The sequence below is a fragment of the Perca flavescens genome, chromosome 12 (assembly GCF_004354835.1).
Source record: "Perca flavescens isolate YP-PL-M2 chromosome 12, PFLA_1.0, whole genome shotgun sequence".
NCBI classification, from domain to species: Eukaryota; Metazoa; Chordata; class Actinopteri; order Perciformes; family Percidae; genus Perca; species Perca flavescens.
In genome coordinates this window covers 5,832,321-5,852,646 of record NC_041342.1, presented here as the reverse complement: position 1 = coordinate 5,852,646, position 20,326 = coordinate 5,832,321, and the positions used below count along the sequence as shown (strand labels likewise).

Sequence of the window (20,326 nt, the reverse complement as noted above, 5' to 3'; positions counted from 1 at the left end):
AGACTTTATCTTACATGGAACAAGCTAATGCAATAACTCCATAAATTAAACACAATTAAAATTATCCTCAGATCATCGTGGAAACCTGCCACCGGCCCTTTAGATTGAAAAATGTCCTTCTTTAGTCCAGGGAAATCCTTTGTTCTATTTCATTCTGATCCACAGGGTCATTCAGCTCATGGCATTTGGCCAGTAAGTATTGAACGGCAGTGGGCTGCCCTGACTTAGCTGGCATGTCATTTGTAGATGAGGCAGACCGCAGAATGGAACTAAGGCTGCATACAGAAGAAATGCTAAGTGTAGCCAAATACAAACATAGCAATTATACCCAGGTGTGTGGAGTGTTGTTCCTAGTAATTTTTAAACTCTCCAGTAAAGTCCTTGACTAGAGTAGCATTAGAAGCAATGATAGCAGGAATTACATCTGGCCCATAGTAATAAAAAACATGATTTCATAGTGAGACATTTTGATGATAGAATCGTTTTATCTACTGTAAATATTGATAAACATATTTATATGAATGTATAACGGTTCATACCTTTCTTATTCAGAATGGGAGGTGCACTCTACAGTATTGACAGCATGCCGGACCTTCGCAAGAGGAAGGCCATTCCTCTTGTCAGAGATCTGGTGAGAAACAAACATTGACACACATACAAGCAATAATGTACACCAATATTGTGGGCTGCCCCTATGGGGGTGCCCTGGAATCATTTCTTTTGCAGACGTTATTGGTTTCACCGAATCTTAGTGTACTCTAAAACACTCATCTCTCTTCCTGCATTTTCTGTACTTCCCAGCATTCCCTTTTTCTATAATCCATAGTGAATATACTGATAAAGGCTACTAATGTTGATTTCCCTTCCACAGCTGTGTCATATGCTTGATTTGTTGATAAATAAGTTAAAAGCTTGCATATATGTGGTGTTAATGTAATTACAGTAATTAATCAATGTAGTTATACTGTTCTCTTCTAGAGGTTAGAGCATACCTGTCAGATGCATGCTGGCTTACGCATACACACACACAATGCATCATAAATACCTGTACAGCTCGTTTGAAATTGCTAACATATATTGTTTGTTTTACACTTTGTCTCTCTCTCTCCTCTCCTCCTCTGTTTCCTCACTGCCTGGACTCATCAGGCATCAGGCATCATGGTGAGTGCTTGTTCATCCCCTACAACTATGTTTATCACTAAATCAAATATATATCTCAAGTCCACAGTGTTGTTCACATTTCAACAAACACTTTTCTGTTTGCTGTCTTGTTTCCAGTCTCTCGTGCAGAACTCTCGTAAGGCTGGAATCACGTCCGCCATGGCTTCCACCACTCTCGGCAATGAAGAGCTGGTGGGTTTCCTCATCCCACTTCTTCTTCACAATTCTGTTCAGGATGTTCCAACCTTTAATCAACGCTGGTATCAAACTCACATTTCTCTCCTGTATGCCCTTTGCAGAAAAGCCATGTTTATAAAAAGACCCTGCAGGCTCTGATCTACCCCATCTCCTCCACTACGCCACATAACTTTGAGGTGTGGACAGCCACCACCCCCACCTACTGCTACGAATGCGAGGGGCTGCTTTGGGGTATCGCACGACAAGGCATGCGCTGCTCTGAGTGTGGCGTCAAATGCCACGATAAGTGCCAGGATCTGCTCAATGCTGACTGTCTGCAGAGTAAGGATCACACACACGCACACACACACCACTTTTAAACATATGCAACTATTTTTATTTCGGTATACACACACCCAGCCGTCCACACAAACCCCAAACCTATTTTAGCTCCTCCTCTGTATCCTTCTGCCCGATTGACATCCCATTATTCTTGTCCTCTATCCACTCTCACATTCTCCTCCCTTTTCCTTTCCAATTTATCTCCTGAGTAATGTGCTGTCATAGCCCTGCCTACTCTCTCTCTCTTCTACCCATAGCCTTTGCATCCATACTGCTTTGTCTAATTCAGCTCCACACGGGGTGACTTATCCAATTCCCATACTGATTTTGGAGTCCGTCTATGCAATGCATAATTCATCGATGTGCTGTCTCCAAAGAGTCTCATAAGAGCTTGAAGCCAACATCTGTTGGTCTTTTACTCTCCGACTAGCTACTTTTTCCTGACCAGATTAGTAGTTAAGTGGATACAGTTTCCGCCATAATATTCTGAGGTTTGGGGGTTTGATCCCTGGCCAAGAAATATCGAAGACTTTCAAAATTGATCCAGTGTTATTTTAACTTGGCACTCAGCTTTAAAGAGATGGATTGCAGGGAAACAGGAGATAAGATGCTAGTCTATGCGCCATATTGCCTTGGATATATTTTACACTATAAAGTTCTTCTTCCTATATCCCTCTCTTCATTCATCTGTCTCATCAGGAGCTGCAGAGAAGAGCTCCAAGCACGGGGCGGAGGACCGTACCCAGAACATCATCATGGTACTGAAGGACCGCATGAAGATCAGAGAGAGGAACAAACCAGAAATCTTTGAGCTAATCCTGGAAGTGTTCGGTCTCGACAAAACAACACACGGCGCGCAAATGAAACAAATCAAGCAGAGCGTGCTTGATGGGACGTCCAAATGGTCAGCGAAGATCAACATCATTGGTAAGTTAAGGGTGTAATTTCTTACGTATACACATACAGATTGTAAAGCCCATTGAGGCACATTTGGGATTTGTTATTTTTGGTCATAGAAGTAAAACTGACTGCTGCTGTTTGTAATATAGATATCAAGTGCTGTTGTTGTTTTCTTTTGTTATATTAATGTAAAAAGATTTTCAAATACAATCTAAGTATTAGTCAGATAGCTGTATAGGACTTTTATTTAAACATCCCTATGTCTCTTGTCCCTCCCTTAGTGGTATGTGCTCAGGGCCTGCAGGCTAAAGACAAAACAGGCTCCAGTGACCCTTATGTAACTGTTCAAGTTGGGAAGACCAAGAAGAGAACCAAGACCATCTATGGAAACCTCAACCCTGTCTGGGAAGAAAACTTCCACTTGTGAGTATAATGGAAAGTTTCAAATGCTGATATGTAATTTTATGTCACTATAATGGACGGTGTAGTGCTCACAGTGTTATATCTCAGAAAATGAATTCAATGAACTTAATTTTTTATGTTTTTGAATGACTGGAGAACCATGTAGTACTTAGAAATAAGTGTATTTTCCCTCGTTGACCAATTTGTTCCTCTGCATCACAGTTGTTGACTTCTTCTGTTTGCCAACAATTTCTGTCTCTGCCTCATCCAGTGAATGCCACAACTCGTCTGACCGCATTAAGGTCCGCGTGTGGGACGAGGATGATGACATCAAGTCGCGTGTGAAGCAGAGGTTCAAACGTGAGAGTGATGACTTCCTGGGGCAAACCATCATCGAAGTCCGGACTCTGAGCGGGGAGATGGACGTTTGGTACAACCTGGGTGAGTTTTCAAGATAAGAGAAAAGACGGTGGAGAATTAGAGATGGATGAGAGGAGCAGCAAGTCACACAGAGATAACAGAACAAGAAACAGATAATTGAAGTGCTTGTCTATGGTAGATAGAACAGATTTCAGCCCACTAAGAAAGCATTTACTGTATGTCTTACTTTCATTTGACAGACAAGAGAACGGATAAGTCTGCTGTGTCAGGAGCCATCCGGATGCACATAAGTGTTGAGATCAAAGGAGAGGAGACGGTTGCTCCTTACCATGTCCAGTACACCTGTCTACATGAGGTCAGTTGGAGTGAACATCTGGTGGAAATCTTCCAAATGCTTTAGTGGTTATTTGCACTTGACATAAAACATTAAATATGCAAGAGCAACCTTCTGAGTTAATTAGCTCCAGTCAATTTAATTCCAGGGTTCACATTAACACAATCAATCACCATGTGAATTTTCCGTTTCTGCCTTCTTACCCTGGGAAATTTGCCTTCTTTTTATATACAAAAAATGGCTGTTTAGTTGACTTCATATGTATTTTTCTGGAATTATTGATCCATTTTCACAAATATAAGGTTTTATTGACTTCCTGGATATGGGACAGCATAACAATGTTACTGAGATGATGTTATTAGGCCTTCTGGCTGTCCAAGCATTAATACTTATAGTAGATCTAATGCATCTTAAATGAATATGTATGGCCTCACCTTTTTATCTGGCTAATAAGATGTGTTTTAGATTTCTTTTTTTTTTTTACAATCTTCCTTTTTTTTTACTTACCTGTCCTTTGTCTTTGTTCAGCATCTGTTTCAGTACACCACTGAGGAGCAGAACGGTGGTGTAGTAAAGATCCCTGATGCCAAAGGTGACGATGCCTGGAAGGTCTATTTTGAGGAGACGGCTCAGGAGATAGTGGACGAGTTTGCCATGAGATACGGAGTAGAATCCATCTACCAGGCCATGACGTCAGTCCCTCAACCATTACTCTGAATTTTTACCTTTGAAAGTTCAATAATCAAATCCTGTGTTAGAAGCATTGGTTTTATTCTACTTATTTTTATACAGTTAGACAATAAATACATATAGTGTATTAGGTTTTCTAATATGTGGATATCAGGAGCAAGTAAATGCACTAAATGTTCTTTTTGCCTCTTCCACCCTACAGCCACTTTGCTTGCTTGTCATCCAAGTACATGTGCCCAGGAGTGCCAGCTGTGATGAGCACCTTGCTTGCCAACATCAACTCTTACTACGCCCACACCACCCAGTCCTCCAATAATGTTTCTGCCTCGGACCGATTTGCTGCATCAAACTTTGGCGTGAGTCCCTTCTTTATATATGTGACTATATTCTACAAGAGGCCTTACATTCTAACTGAAAAATGCTATACTTATATTAGTTTTAAAAACTCCTTAGAAATGACTAGCTTTTGGTCCCCTTGGGTTGTAAATGAAAGTTGGTTTAATGTGGCCCTGCCTACTTTTCCAAACGTCCAATCAGCTGAGTCTCACCAGGCCCATGGTTTGTGTAGTCAAATGTTAACAAATAATCTTTTAGCTGTGGTATGTGGTGTGTTTCTGAGTGGTTTATTCTGTTTTTGTGTCTTTTCCTGCTTAGAAGGAGAGGTTTGTTAAACTTCTGGATCAGCTGCACAACTCCCTGAGGATTGACCTGTCCATGTACCGGGTACTGACTGCTTCTCTCTGTCCTAACAAAGTTACTTACTGCTACAATCCACATCTGCTTGTGCTATGTCTGTGTGGGAATGTCTTTTCTCAGTTTTGAGATATATATGATGTTGTCTGGATATGGTCACAGCTAATATTTATTTCCTTCATCTTGCTACCTGAAGAAAAAGAAAACTTATAAAATCTATAATTGTCTCTTGTAAATGTGCTTTTAGAATAACTTTCCTGCCAGCAGTCCTGAAAGATTACAAGATCTCAAGTCTACAGTTGATCTCTTGACGAGCATCACATTCTTCAGGATGAAGGTAAGGATGACTGGATCTTTTCGTTTTCTTTTTTTCTTTCCTTTTCTTTTTGTTTCTTTTCCTGTCTTTTCTTTTCTTTACGTTTCTTTTCACATCAGTACTTAACTCCAAAACAAACATGGTACAAATTTCCAGTACTTTCTGGAAAGTAGCCTAAGGCGTGAACTAAGAATCAGCTGAACATTAGCCTATCCAAACTGAAGCTATTATTATGAAACTCTATGTGTGTCTGTGTGCATTTGTGAGGTTGTTAATGTATTTTGGTGCAATTTGTGCAGCTCAGTGAGTTTATGGTTAAAGTCCCACTAAGATAACCTCCTGCTGAGACTGTGTGTGCCTGACAGCTCGTTGAGGTGAATTGGATTCAACCATATGTTGTGTAACATTTGTGTTCAGGTCCAGGAGTTGCAGAGTCCCCCCAGAGCAAGCCAGGTGGTGAAGGACTGCGTGAAAGCCTGTCTCAACTCAACCTATGAATACATTTTCAACAACTGCCACGATCTCTACAACAGGGAATATCAGACAGACCCTGTAAGTGTGTGTGTAAGTGTGTGTGTGTGTGTGTGTGTGTGTGTGTGTGTGTGTGTGTGTGTGTGTGTGTGTGTGCTTTTGCATTATTCCTGCTCTGTGCCGCTCCTGTGCTCTCACTGCAATGAAATTCTTGATGGATGCAGCTATTACGAAATGAATCCATAACCTCTTTCTGTCTCCAGTCGAAGGCAGTCCCTCCAGATGAACAGGGTCCCAGCGTCAAAAACCTGGACTTCTGGTCCAAACTCATCACTCTCATCGTCTCCATCATAGAGGAGGACAAAAACTCCTACACTCCTTGCCTTAATCAGTGAGTCTCTGTTCATAACATTAGCCTTATTTCTCAAATTTTGCATGCAGAGGCAGTCCTGGAACTTTATATTCCAGTTTGGGGGGAAAAACTAAGGCTTTAGGAGGTAATAGCTGTATGGGATTTGTTTAAAGAGAAAAAGCAAAGCAATTATGAGGAGAGGAGTGTCCAGGAGTGTCAGAACAAAACAGTCATACAAACAGCATTTGTTTGTTTTAAAGGTGTGCCCTGTCAGTTCCAAATGGAAAGTAAAGTACTGATTTGGATCATGCTACTTTTTAAAAATGTTAATTTAATGCTTATGATTATGAATTTAAATGAACTTATTGGCTTTGTTTTGTGACACTGAGGATAATAGTGTAATCATGTTAGTTTTTATTTTCTCTGGTGCATTTTCTGTTAATGGCAGCTACAAAAATAAAGAGGAAATACTGATTGAGTAACATAAAAAATGAGGCTGGGTTATCTTGTTAAATAATGAAGTTCCATTACTGGATACATAGCTGGATTTAAGTCTGAGTACTGCCTCTCATAGGTTTCCCCAGGAACTGAGTGTGGGCAAGATCAGCGCCGAGGTCATGTGGAATATGTTTGCACAAGATATGAAATACGCCATGGAGGGTAGGTGTTTATGTGTATTGTTGGGATGAGGGGAGGTCATGGGCCTGGACATAAGAGAAGTCATTAGTTTGTGCCAGGAGTGTGTTTTTATGTATGGAAAACGAGTGGTGAAGTAGGACTTTCCTCATTCTTTGTTTCTCTTGATATTCAGAGCATGAAAAGAACCGCCTGTGTAAAAGTGCAGATTATATGAATTTGCACTTCAAGGTGAAGTGGCTCTACAACGAGTACTGCAAGGAGCTGACCACTTTTCAGAAGCACGTACCTGAATATCCAGCGTAAGTGTCTTATACACAGCATCCACACTTTTCCTCCTACATCTACCACTTAGCTCATATTGACTCTGCTCGTTCCTTGTTCTGCAGCTGGTTTGAACCATTTGTCATCATGTGGTTGGACGAGAATGAAGAAGTGTCCAGAGATTTTCTGCATGGAGCCCTGGAGAGGGACAAAAAAGACGGGGTAACTGTTTTCATCGGCATCCTTTATATGTAAAATGTTAGCCTACTTGCATGCTAACAAGTGTTGTCACAAAAGAAACCACAGTCTGTTGCTAGCATTTCTGCAAGTGCTATAAAACACAACCTCTAAATACGAGACTGCACCAACAATTACTAGTTTTCGAATTCTTAGTTGTAGATTCCCGGTTGAAGTTGTTTACCTAATTCTTATATAAAGGACTAATTTTGATATTTTGGGAATTTGCTTTCTGGCCAAGATTTACTTAGAACATTGGTACCACTCACAAGTCTGTACCGTATGAAGCTACCATCAGCAGCTGGCTAACTTAGCTTAGCATAAAGACGGGGGGGAGACAGCTAGCCTGGCTCTGTCCAAAGGTAGTCTATATCCATGACCTTCCACTTCCGGGTTGCCCTGTTGCCGCCGGAAATTCTGCGGTATGTCCTTTTTTTCAAGCGGATTTCTTTGTGTTGGAATTCTAAACACTGGTGGATTTCTGAGGACTATGGTTAACTGCTCAGATCTCTGCAGAGTAAATAGAGACAGCTAGCTAGACTATCTGTTGAATCTGAGTTTTCTGTTGCACGACTAAAACCACTTTTAAACCTTCCCCCAAATCAAGTTCCTTCCAGAGGCTATTTATGAGTGGCACACCGCTCATGACAATTTTGATTGGTTTAAAGAAATTCCAATAAACCAGAGCCAGTTTTTCTCCGCTGTGTGGACTAGCCAGAGCCTCCTCTGCAGCTCAGAAGCGGTGTGGAGGAAGATCTGGCAAAGAGAGACTAGTCCAAAGGCAGGGGCGGATTGGCCATCTGGCAATTTTGGCAAATGCCAGAGGAGCCGGACCAGATTTTTTTTTTTTATATACAAATAAATAATAATAAATAAAGTCGACCGACCCAATCAGAGGTTACTCAAATTGGGACGTTCAGTCAAAATCAAGCACGTCACCTGAGGTGATCATTCTGCTCTGGGGGACCGGCTGCGCAGTGAGAAGCCGCTGCTGACAGGTGCAGAGCTTCGCTGGAGCTCCGACTGCTACTGTATCTAAATTGACACAGTTTCATTACCGGTTAAAAACGTCTCGTTGTCACGTTAAATAGTAGTCTAATTCGTTTGTACAGTTGGTTTTAACGCCTGATGCGAAGTGTAGGCTACATGAAAACCCTGATCAACTATGTAGGTTACACTCTGCAATTAATCCGCGGTTAACATGTATGCATGAACTGTGGTGGTCCATTACACTGTAGGCTATATTCAACATCTCTGATCATTTTTGATCAATATAATGTAGAAAACATTACACTTCACAACGTTTTGTATCCATAACATGATTGTGTTATTGTACAATTTAGCAGTAAAAGCAGTAGCCTCTGTAAGTCAACCGTACATGCAGGAATTTAAGTGTGGGGGGGGGGGGAGGGTTAGTGCGCTGAAGCACAGAAGGGAGGTGACGGGATGAGGAGGAGGGAGGAGCAAGCTAGTCTTTGTTTTGTTTGAAAATACTTTGAACGTCAACAAGAAGTAACGTCACCCAACATCGCTTAGAGCGCCTTTAAATAATCAGTATGTGTAAATGTGTTATAAACATGTGCTATTTAAAAAGTAGTAAGCATTGTATTCCAGTTACTTACATTGAATGTGAATTATTAGTGAATGCACGTGTCTGTGGGTGGGGCTGCAGTGGCGTGGCAATGTGGGCTGGTGTGGCTACAGTGCCAGGGCTGAATTTTTGTCCCAGTCCGCCCCTGTCCAAAGGCAACAATATCTGCCTACCAGCACATCTAAAGCTCACTAATGAAAATTGTATTTTTCATTTGCTGAATCCATACAAAAAGTAGAAAAATAACACTGGTTTTATTGATGGTGCCTGACTATTTCTTGGTAAGGTGAGTGACTTCCTGGAGTTTGTTTCCAGTCTTTGTGCCAGCAAGCCTAACAGGCTGATGACAGCAGCTTCATATTTACAGGACAGACACTACAGTACTATCTTCTTATCTAACTTTCGGAACTAAAGGAAATAATCGTATTACCCAAAATGTCTTAACTGTTTCTTTAACAAACAATGTCAGCTTACTCTAGCAAAGTGTGTAGGAAAACAAATTTGAGGAAAGAGTTTTGAAAAAAAGAAAAGAAACAGGCAGTCATGTGAGACTTAAGTTTAACTATTTTCATATTCAACAATCACATTTTGCTGAGGCAGTAATAAAATACAGTATGAAAGCTAAATTTGACTTCCTACTTGCAGCATTTCCCCCCCAAAAAAAAAATATAATATATATTTTATTCAGGACAGTTCACACCATGTCTCCTGACTCAGCACATTCCAGGCTGAGAAGAACGTGTTGAAGGCCTCAAGGCAATCAATAATGACTCAATACCGAAGGCAAATGAAAAAAAAACGTCACTGCGGATTAGTGCAGATGCTAAAGCACAAGTCGATGTACACTCACACAAACATACCACACTCAGTCTCACTCGCGCCTACACATTCACACAGCAGGAAGGTCGATTCAAAGCAGCTAAAAATTCTCCTAGCTCACATGTCAGGACTCCTCTGGGTCCAATTACTGTCGCCAGAGGCAGCTTCTGCATTCCTGTGTCAGCGAAAACAGCAGTCTCCAGGCCCATTCACATACCATAACACTATTCACTAATGGCCAGTCTGTTAATGAGGGCCCTGCATCACTCTCATCCAAATCACCTCACAAACCTTTCCTCACAGTCACGTGAAGCTGAACAGGGGTCAGTTTCATTGTCCATGATGTGCAACAGTGCTGTGAACTTCTCCCACAGGTAGCCCTCACTTTCAGTGTTAGTCATGCTCAGGTCACAGTGCTGCAGCATCAGCACCACAAAACAGCTTCTCACACTTTCCCCCTTTCTTCTCGTTCTGCAGTTCCAGGTCACATCAGAGCACGCTTTGTTCTCCTGCTCAGTGGTGGACGTGTTCTCTCAGCTCAATCAGAGCTTTGAAATCATCCGCAAACTGGAGTGTCCCGACCCTCAGATTGTTGGCAACTACATGAAAAGATTCGCCAAGGTGATTTTTACATGCTAATGCTCTCACATGTCTTTACTTGAGTAGTCGCTCTTAATGCAATATATTTATCACTGTAGGTGTGTTTCTTTCTCTTAGACCATTGGCAATGTCCTGCTGTCTTACGCTGACATCATTGCAAAGGACTTTCCAAATCATGTCAAGAAGGAGAAAGTGGTAGGTGTTAAAGATCTTCTAGAGTAGAAGACATAACAGTGTGCAAAATATTTGCCACAACAAGGTACCAGATGGAAATTTGTGTCAGCAGAATAAACCGCAATGACTGATTTAATAGTTTAATTTGAACTCCATCAAGAGCATTGGTGTATGTGGTCAGGTTGATTAATTCTACCACAATAAACTGCTCTTCAGTATTACAGCCGTGCCTAGAATGCAGTGTTTCAAAGTGAATTAGGGCTGTGTAATTAGCTGAATGTGGTGTAGGCTCGGGGGAAAGTAGGCAGCTCTCCCAGAGAGAGCCCCCAAAGGAGCAGTAATTACTGAAAGCTCCTGCTTCTCCTGCCCTGCATCACCAAGAGTTCTTTTCGCCAAAAAAAGCAATAAAGAAGTTAAGAGGACAATCCTTGATTGATTACAATAAAACCCTGGGAGCAGACAGAAAAGGGATTGAGAAGTGTGTGTGTGTGTGTGTGTGTTTGTGTGTGTGTGTGTAATGATTTTTCTCTATCTCCCCTCAGCCATGTATCATCATCAATAACATCCAGCAGCTCAGAGTTCAGTTGGAGAAGATGTTTGAGGCCATGGGAGGCAAAAATGTGAGTTTCATTATATGCTATTATTTTTGTGATTGTGCTACAGTACTATAACATGGCTCTTGTATTCATCCCATGTGTCTTCTTGCAGCTCAATCTGGAGGCTAGTGACTTCCTCAAGGAGCTGCAGAACAAACTCAACAGTGTTATGGACGACCTCAGCCGCATCTTTGCTGTCAGGTGTGTGTTAGTCTATTGCATTCCTGTGTGGAACTAAGAGATGCTGAAACCAGTTTCTCCTGCTGATTTCACAGTCTGTTTACAGCTTGTTAAATGTGTTTGGTGATGCAGTTTCCAGCCCCAGATCGAGGACAACGTGAGGCAAATGGGAGACATCCTAGCCCAGGTTAAAGGTCAGACCGTTCCAGCCAACGGCAGCGTGGTTCAGGAGGCTGACAATGTCCTGCAGCCCATCATGGACTTCCTGGACAGCAAGTACGGCTGGATATCAAACATCAATACTGTTTAGGAATGAACTGAAATGTATCTTATTGAATGTTTGGTCAGATTCTTAGTCTTGGTGAGTCTTTCTTTAATCAGATTTTTTTTTAATCAAAATCATTATTTTACACTTTTTAAAGGCATAGTTCTTGAATGGCTTTTACTTGGACAACATTCAATATTTTGTTAAATGAACAAATGATGTGGCCCGGTTAGCTCAGTTGGTAGAGCAGGCGCACGTATATAGAGGATTACTCCTCGACGCAGCGGCCGGCGGTTCGACTCCGACCTGTGTCCCTTTGCTGCATGTCATTCCCCCTCTCTCTCCACTTTCATGTCTTCATCTGTCCTGTGGAAATAAAGTCCTAAAAATGCCCCAAAAAATAATCTTAAAAAAAAAAACATTTTCTTCAAACTAAGCAACTGAAAAAAGTTTTGTTTTGATACTGAAACTAAAGTATCATTCTGACACTGGTGTCAAAAAAACATCAAGTCTCACAAGTGAGTTATATTGTTTGCACCTTTATGAATGTTACCGTGGCCTCACACACTATAACTATATTAAAATGTGTGTTTTAGTGCTGCCTTCCTGTCTGTCAGTTGAGATTGTGTGTTTTTGTGTTTCAGCCTGTCGCTGTTTGCTAAGATCTGTGAGAAGACCGTGCTGAAGAGAGTGCTGAAGGAGCTGTGGAAACTAGTTATGAACACAATGGAAAAAACTATTGTGCTTCCAACACTCACTGACCAGACGGTATGTAATAAAAAAACATATTCACTCCTATTTTCTTCACCTTTTTCTTCTTCTCTGCTTCTGAATTGCGATGATTTTCATTGCTGTGTTGCATTGTGATTGTACATTAAGCCATCTATCCTGCCATTGCCCCATTCTCTCTCCCTTCCTTCCTTTCTTAGGTTATTGTAAGTATGCATATATGTGTGTGTGTGTGTGTGTGTGTGTGTGTGTGGGGTTGTGTGTGTGTGTGTGTTTGTGTGTGTGTGTGTGTATAGCCTCTGTTAGCATGAAGGACCCTTGTCTTTTGTTTGTTTTTTACAATTCTTTCTGCATTAAACCTGATTTTAAACATTTCCTGCCCATGAGTCCCTGCAATACTGACTGACTGGACACCAAAGCATTAAAACCTCCTTTTCTCCCAAGATGTAGTTTGTTTATTCTGAATGTTTGTTTAATGTTTGTTTAAAACTATATATATGCTATATATATATAGCATATATATAGTTTAGATTTGTAGTTTTACTCTTTCCCCCTCACTCTTCAAACTCATTTCTTATATCTGCAGCTGTCTGTCCTCACTAAACCTCCTGAACTCACCTTTCCCTCAACTGCATATCTCTCAAACACAGCCTTTTGTTTCTCTCCTCTACTTACTTGTCTGTCCATCTCTCCATGACAGGGCACTCAGATGATCTTCAACGCTGCTAAGGAGTTGGGCCAGCTTTCCAAGCTCAAGGTGATGAAAATAGAAGGCCGCAAACAAAACGAATTTACGAAAAATATAGATTACATTTTAACAGTAACTGTTGTATAGACTGAGTCCTTTGTTTTATCTGTCCTACAGGAGCACATGGGGCGAGAGGAGGCCAAAGCTTTGAGTCCTAAACAGTGTGCAGTAATAGAGCTGGCACTGGACACTATTAAGGTATAGTATGCTGTGTTACACAACGAGAACTTGTTTTTTTTTTCTCTTCTGTATTTCATGTTCTGTGAAACAAACTAAAATAAACTAAACTAGAACAGCTGGCAGGGAAATTGGTTCTCTTGATTCTTGCTTTTACAATATTTTAGTTTGGTCTGTTTTTGCTTAAAACAAAGAAATACTAATCTAATGGTTCAGGATCAGGGAAAATGGGATGCTCTTTAACCCTACAATGTGGTTTATACTGATTATCTTTTTTACAAAGCATTTGCAGCTTTAGCTCTCGTCACTCATCCCTCGTCTTTTATGTACATGTTCATCTTTCTTCAAAACATGTAACTTTGAACATCATGAACATATTGTTTGATGTAGATTAGTGCAGGTTTAGAGGTGTTTGAGATGCCAAACCAGCTTCAAACCACGATGCCTTTTGCTCCATAGCGCCAGGACTGACACAGTTTTGTCACACTTGTACATTTCCCACTTAGAGCTCTCTGTGTCCTCCCCTCTGTCTCTCTTTCTGCCTGTCTGCTTGCTGTCAACCCATCTACTGTACAATACATGTTTCATGTCACATCTGTTATGCAGCAATACTTCCATGCTGGTGGTGTGGGCCTGAAGAAGACGTTCTTGGAAAAGAGTCCGGACCTGCAGTCTCTGCGCTATGCCTTGTCTCTGTACACCCAGGCCACAGACAAGCTAATCAGGAAGTTTGTCCTCTCACAGAGCGCTCAGGGTACGACTTAAAAACAGCAACACACACACACACACAGACACACACACACACACACACAAACACACAAACACACACACACACTCACACACATACACAGAGAGCAGGTTCAAGCAATTTCACACAAAAAAGCTTTAAACTGCTCACAGTTTATGGAATTGAAATGGGAAATTGAAATTATGAAATTTAATAGAATAACTTGCTTACAGCGTTGGAAGAAAATGTTTAATTCATTGATACTGGTTTTAGTTATACACAGTATAACTTGAAATGCCCACAGATGGATTTTAGATGAGCAGAAAACGAGAATGATAAATACTTTTCAAATGTCTTGCTCATGATGCCTTAGATGTCTAGGTATTTAAACCATCAGACGTTACACTTTCATTTGCAGTGTTTAAAAAGTTATATACATGCTTTCCTCCTGTTGTACTAATAAACATCTTCTAATGCTGACTTTCTTCTGTCTCCTCTTCAGTCCACGGAGGGAAAGGCCTCAGGTGCACGGCAAACGAAGACACACCGCCAGAGAAAGGTACGTGTCAACGATGTTATGGAAAATCTGCATGTCCCCCACAGCAACCTGCAGCAGCTCAGACTTGTGCTCAGACATCACACGTGTGATCAAACCAGTCAGAAACCAAAGATAACCCGAGACAGTGGGCAGTCTTAGCCCTTGGCACTCTGCTTCTTCTTGGTTTTTCCTCTTTTTTATCAGCTGACTAAGAAAAAACATGACTCATGCATAGGACTATCTGTGGTAGATGAAGCTTTTTATATATGTAGAATGCACACATAATTAATTTGTCCAAATCAGCTAACCAGGTAAGAGCTTGAATGGAAAAACTGCAGTGACTCGAGATTAAGGAGATTCTGGGATATGCAAGACACGATGAATAAAAGAACAAGTTGTGCATAGATTGTATCAGCTGATGAAAAGCTCCAGATTTTTGTGTTGCGGTTTGGGTTTTTTCAGTTTCAGTTTCAACTTCTTTTTCCTTTTTCTTCACCGTGAATAAAGAGTTAAGAACAAATTAGGAGCCATCATTGTGTTACAGTTTACCATTTGCAGCTGGCACAAAATCTGGGTTACCCGGCCAAGTCCTGCTCCTCTGAATATCACGGAGAATGTGTGTGTGGGTGTGTGTGTGTGTGTGTGTGTGTGTGTGTGTGTGTGTTTGTGTGTGTGTTGTGTGGTTTCTGCATGTTTAGTTCACAATCTGCTGATGCATCCTAATTCTTCAAGTCATATATCCCAGCTGTGCTACATTGTGGCCATCCAAAGACAAATGGGCACACAATGGACTGAGTAATTACTGAGCATGTCTTTACAGCATCTGGAGTGGATGCGGTCGGCGAGGTGGTCATGTGCGTGGACATTTTACCCCAACCTAATGGAGAGCATAAGATCAGTGTCAAAGGTAAAAAGAGCAGAGCAGATTGCCCCGCTGTCCCAATGTTCTTGCCTTCTCCTACCTTTCTTCTTTAACTTCCCCTACGTTCATCCTCCAGTGGTGGCTGCTAATGACCTGAAATGGAAAGCGCAGGGCTTCAGGCCCTTCGTGGAGGTCTACATCATCGGCCCTCACCTCAGCGACAAGAAGAGGAAATTTGCCACCAAGTCAAAGAACAACACCTGGTCACCCAAGTTCAATGAGAGCTTCCAGTAGTGAGTATCACCCGTTTCTGCTGGATTTGATTGTCTTTGTTGTTAATTTTCCCTTTGTTTTACATGATGAGTTGAGCTAACTTGTAGTGCAACATACAGGACAACATGCAACCCAGCATGCTAACAAAACCATCATACTATAAATAGACATATTGAAATACAAGAAATACCATAAATTAATACAGAGAAGACAATCAGATAAAAAATAACATATATGTTTACCGTTCAAGCGTTGAATAGCGTCAAGCTGTACTTTATAACTTTGTGCCAGGTGATTTTAAACTGCAAGGTTAATTGTATAGCTCAGGGGTCAGCAACCTGACCAATGCCAATGGCACACTAGCAATAAGTATGCAAGAGAGTGTTTTGGAAATGTTACAATCTGCACGCCAAATGACGTCTTTTACAGCCATTGGCTGTTATTTACGGTAGTTTAATAGATTTTTTTCCCTCATTTGCATTTCAAGATGACCCGCCCTACTCTGCTGGCTAGTACTCTGGCTAGTACTTGTTGCCTTCTTCACAGAATGCAGCGCAAAGGGAAAAAATAACACAGCCTGGACAGGCTCGGTAGATAATATCAGGCTTAAAGCTATAGTGCATAGTTTCTTTCTCCCCCATGAGGAATTCTAAGTAATGACAACAACACTGTTGCCGCATACATATGATACAGCCTTCTGTGATTGCGCACGTGCCCCCACCCTCACCCCCACCCCTCCTCCACGCAGTTGCTAGTATGCAAGGAGGACACGGAGGATTAAAAAAAACATGAGGGACTCTTCAAAAGAAGTAATTATCTTCACTCGAGCTTCTGCGTGCTAAAGTCACCGGACAACACAATCTTCTGAACATAGCCATACTGAGAAATACAGAGAGAGTTGTGTGGAGCTGATAGTCTGAATTAGCTTCATAGCAAGTCATTTGGCAATGGCTTGAATGTAACAGACGTTCATTAATATTAAAAAGTTACGCACTAAGCTTTAAAGCTGATATGGCACACTGAGTAATAAAAACAAATTTCAAAATGGCATTTACATGTACAGGAAGAGTTCAAACTCCACACTCAGACGTGAAGTAAAACATGGCTATGATTTTTGTCTTGTTCCAGCTCCTTGGGCACTGAGGTGGGTCCAGAGAGCTACGAGCTGCAGGTGTGTGTGAAGGACTACTGCTTTGCCAGAGAGGACCGCACTGTGGGCATAGCCGTGGTCCAGGTGAAGGACATTGCCAGCAAGGGCAGCGTCACCTGCTGGATGCCGCTGGGCAGACGTGTCCACATGGACGAGACGGGCCTGACGGTGCTGCGCATCCTCTCTCAGCGCAACAACGACGACGTGGCGAAAGAGTTTGTCAAGCTCAAGTCGGACCAGCGCTCGGCTGAGGAGGGCCGCAGCTGAGGCAGGCGGAGAGCGCGAGGACACACACGTGTGCACAAAACCACCAGAGACCTAGTATTATGCGCACATATAGTAGTCACGCCTACATAGACAACCATGTGCAATACACAAGCACACACATGAAAATGATCTATTGTACATATATCTGCATACATTATGCAACATTTACATTGCAATGCTATCAATGCAAACATGGAGGAATACGTTTATTAATATTCATAGGCTATTTAATTTTGAACATTTCAGCTGCTTCACTCAAAGCTCTCAGTTTAGGGTTCGCCTCGAATAAGCAAGCACTTCCTCCTCACTCAGTCTTTCCCATAACACATCACACCTTTTATACGCTGTACATTTAGATGTGATATAATGCAGGGCAGAACTAAACCATGTCGATAGTTTGAGGACGACCACTTTGCACTTTTGCTTGTCTGTGTCTTCAGAAGAGCAGTCCTTGCCTAGCTGTCCGTCCGTCTGTCTGTCCGCTTGCCTGCCTGACTGTGTGTCGTTCTTCCAGTCCCCCCCCGCGCTCCTCGTCTCCCCTCCTCGTCGTTTGCTGTGCGTAGTCTTGCCATGGTGTGATGTGTTGTGTTGGTTGGAGTTCAGGCACAGATCTAAGATCAGCTCCCTTTTTGCCCAAAAGTCCAAATAGAGATTTAAAAAAACACTGACCTTAGATCAGTGTCCAGGGGCAACGTCACTGCTAGTCTGTCCTGTAATGTACTAACTTCCTGCATGTTGACCCCAGGAACACTGTGATTCACTTTGCTGTAATAACCTATTCAACCGTCCCCCCTCCCCTCCCACATAAAAGATGGGTGCCTCCAATATTTTCCCTGTGTGAGCATGGTGCATATACTGTATAACTCTGGTACAATAAGGTTTTATAATTATGACCTGACTTGCAGCCATTATCATGGAGAAAACACACCGACAGTGGAAACACGCTGAGCTTGATAATGTGATGTGTTGATAGAGACAAAGGTTGTGGCCACAATGTGCATTTTCTTTCTTCTTTTTTTTTTTTTTTTTGTAACTTTTCCTGCGTCGCATCATGACAAACGGAGCAATACCCCAGTGTCTAACACATCTACACCCCCCAGAGTGCACATTAACTCCAAAAAGGGCTACAGGATCAGTGGACTGGGTCAGTTTACGCACTAATACATACTGTCCACGCTTCTGTTGGCAAATTGACCACAAGGTTTCCCCCCACGCGCTCCCCTGACTACCTGCTCTGCCATGGAAACACCGCCCCACTGCAGACACTCCGATTCAGAAAGTCTTTTAAGAGGGACACTGTGGAGGAAGCCCAAAGGACACGCGATGCTGAAGGACTCTTTCCTCGTGATCGCCTGCACACGTACCTAAACTTATCTCTTTAAGGCAATAGTGGTTTGTTTGTATGTTCACGGAACCTCGTGGTTTTTACAAAGGACAAACCCCCTGTTCAAACTGCTGTGTGTTTTTGTTATTGTGTGCGTGTGTGTGCGCGCATGTTAGTGCGTGTGTCTGTGTGTGTGCGTGTGTGCGCGCGCTGAATGTCACACCTGGCAAAATGAGCTCCGAGATTGTGAGCAATATATTGTATCTTCATACCCTCAATGTATGCGCTGTCAATATAAATACAGGAGCAACAACTGCAATATCCACATCCAAGGAATGGGAAACTTGTGAATTTTTTAACATTTTCTTTTTTATTTAGGGTATCATAAAATCCCCATTCCTGTTGGAAGTGTGTCAGCTTTTTCTGTTTGTTTTGGATAAGAAAGAAAGTGTTTTGTCCTTGAATTCCTATTTGCCTTTAGGACCAAATTTGCACGAACCAGAGCTCTTGTTATTGTTTTTTCTCAAAGAAAGAAGCCATCGGAGTCACCGCCAAGCATTTATGTTATTTATGTTTTAGTCTTGTCACGTGTGTTATTGAACCCCTTATCTTTCACTGCAAAAAAGGTGAGCAAACCCTCACCGTCCTAGTCGGGCTGTGCTTGTAGTCTCTTTATGATGTCAGTTACAGTGAGGTTTTCCTGTCGCTGTCTCAGCTGGCCTGTCTCACATGTTGTCTTTGCTAAATACTGTTGCATTCTACCAAAAACAAAGCTTCTGCATGGTATTGATCCTCAGCAGAGCTTTCTTTCTATGGTTAAAGGGACAGTTAAATCCAAAAACACAACTAGCATGGGATCACCGCCTCATGCCTTTTAATTTTAGGCGTCCAAATTATATTTAAATAAAAGGATCATTTTGGGGGAACTAGCCTCTTAAAAGTAGCGTTGACCCCCCATTTAACACACAGTGCAGTTACATTGTTTTTATGTGTTGAATAATCCCAGGGCTCGAGACTAAACTTGACATGTGAAATGCTGAAAAAGCAACACAAAAAATAACTTTCATCCGATCCAACCGATCACCCAGTTTGGGGCTCGTCGATTGCCTGCTTCATCTATGTACGCACACACACACACACACACACACACACACACACACACACCACCACTGTACACCTACACACACATCTACACACCAATCTCTGCTCAAGCACAAAAGGGTACATGTAAGAAGACACACATGCATGCATGCACGCCGACACATCTCTGTGGAGACAAATGACGCCCACCCTGTGAATAAAATCGACTTACAATTGCATGATGGGAAACTTTATCGTGCCAGCACGTGTCTTTTTGATGTGACTTTTTATTTATTTTTTTATGATTTCCAAAGCTATGTAACGATAAGTCATCGATGTTTTGTTTCAAAAAAGCTTGTGAATACGTCATCTGTAACCAAAATGAATGTGAACACAGAACTCGCATGAGAGAATTATTTTCTACTAAGTATGTTTCTAATTTGTTTCTTATCGTTATTGAATGTTCTTTAATGAGGATGAAGTGGAACTGGAATGCAGCCTGATTGCGATCTGCTTCCTATTAAAAGGACATTTGTGTCACGATTTCAACGTGTGCTTTATTGTTCAACCTGTGGTACCTGAGAATCACATTACCGCACTTTAATAATTATTCAGTTTCAGAATACATATGTCTAATATACCGTTGCCATAAAAAAGAATAAATCTGCAAAGAATAAGTAAATAAATGTGTTGATATAAAGAGGAATAAAAAAAGAATAAATAAGTAAATGCATGTTGAAATATTACGAGAAATAAATAAAAGAATAAATAAGTAAATAAATGTGGCAATATAAAGACAAAATATAAAAGAATAATTATAAGCATTTCACATTTATTTCTGTATATATTTTTAAATATATTTTTTACTGT

At 41.5% G+C, this 20,326-nt stretch overlaps 1 protein-coding gene across 1 annotated transcript in view; it reads left to right on the top strand.

Moving 5' to 3' along the window:
* The window catches only part of LOC114565205 (protein unc-13 homolog A), a 32,592-nt gene extending 14,808 nt beyond the window's left edge, over window positions 1-17,784 (top strand). The window contains exons 13-42 of the mRNA XM_028593111.1: window positions 553-631; window positions 1,147-1,161; window positions 1,279-1,353; window positions 1,461-1,680; window positions 2,380-2,607; window positions 2,862-3,003; window positions 3,254-3,423; window positions 3,603-3,718; window positions 4,226-4,389; window positions 4,590-4,743; window positions 5,042-5,110; window positions 5,328-5,417; window positions 5,814-5,948; window positions 6,131-6,258; window positions 6,794-6,879; window positions 7,031-7,157; window positions 7,245-7,341; window positions 10,244-10,387; window positions 10,484-10,561; window positions 11,083-11,160; window positions 11,249-11,337; window positions 11,449-11,592; window positions 12,226-12,349; window positions 13,011-13,067; window positions 13,176-13,256; window positions 13,842-13,989; window positions 14,465-14,521; window positions 15,321-15,407; window positions 15,499-15,655; window positions 16,764-17,784. Of these exons, the coding sequence (XP_028448912.1) occupies window positions 553-631; window positions 1,147-1,161; window positions 1,279-1,353; window positions 1,461-1,680; window positions 2,380-2,607; window positions 2,862-3,003; window positions 3,254-3,423; window positions 3,603-3,718; window positions 4,226-4,389; window positions 4,590-4,743; window positions 5,042-5,110; window positions 5,328-5,417; window positions 5,814-5,948; window positions 6,131-6,258; window positions 6,794-6,879; window positions 7,031-7,157; window positions 7,245-7,341; window positions 10,244-10,387; window positions 10,484-10,561; window positions 11,083-11,160; window positions 11,249-11,337; window positions 11,449-11,592; window positions 12,226-12,349; window positions 13,011-13,067; window positions 13,176-13,256; window positions 13,842-13,989; window positions 14,465-14,521; window positions 15,321-15,407; window positions 15,499-15,655; window positions 16,764-17,052 (3,628 nt within the window). The 3' untranslated portion in view covers window positions 17,053-17,784. The remainder of the gene's footprint in view (window positions 1-552; window positions 632-1,146; window positions 1,162-1,278; window positions 1,354-1,460; window positions 1,681-2,379; window positions 2,608-2,861; window positions 3,004-3,253; window positions 3,424-3,602; window positions 3,719-4,225; window positions 4,390-4,589; window positions 4,744-5,041; window positions 5,111-5,327; window positions 5,418-5,813; window positions 5,949-6,130; window positions 6,259-6,793; window positions 6,880-7,030; window positions 7,158-7,244; window positions 7,342-10,243; window positions 10,388-10,483; window positions 10,562-11,082; window positions 11,161-11,248; window positions 11,338-11,448; window positions 11,593-12,225; window positions 12,350-13,010; window positions 13,068-13,175; window positions 13,257-13,841; window positions 13,990-14,464; window positions 14,522-15,320; window positions 15,408-15,498; window positions 15,656-16,763) is intronic.
* The last annotated feature ends 2,542 nt before the right edge of the window (window positions 17,785-20,326 follow it).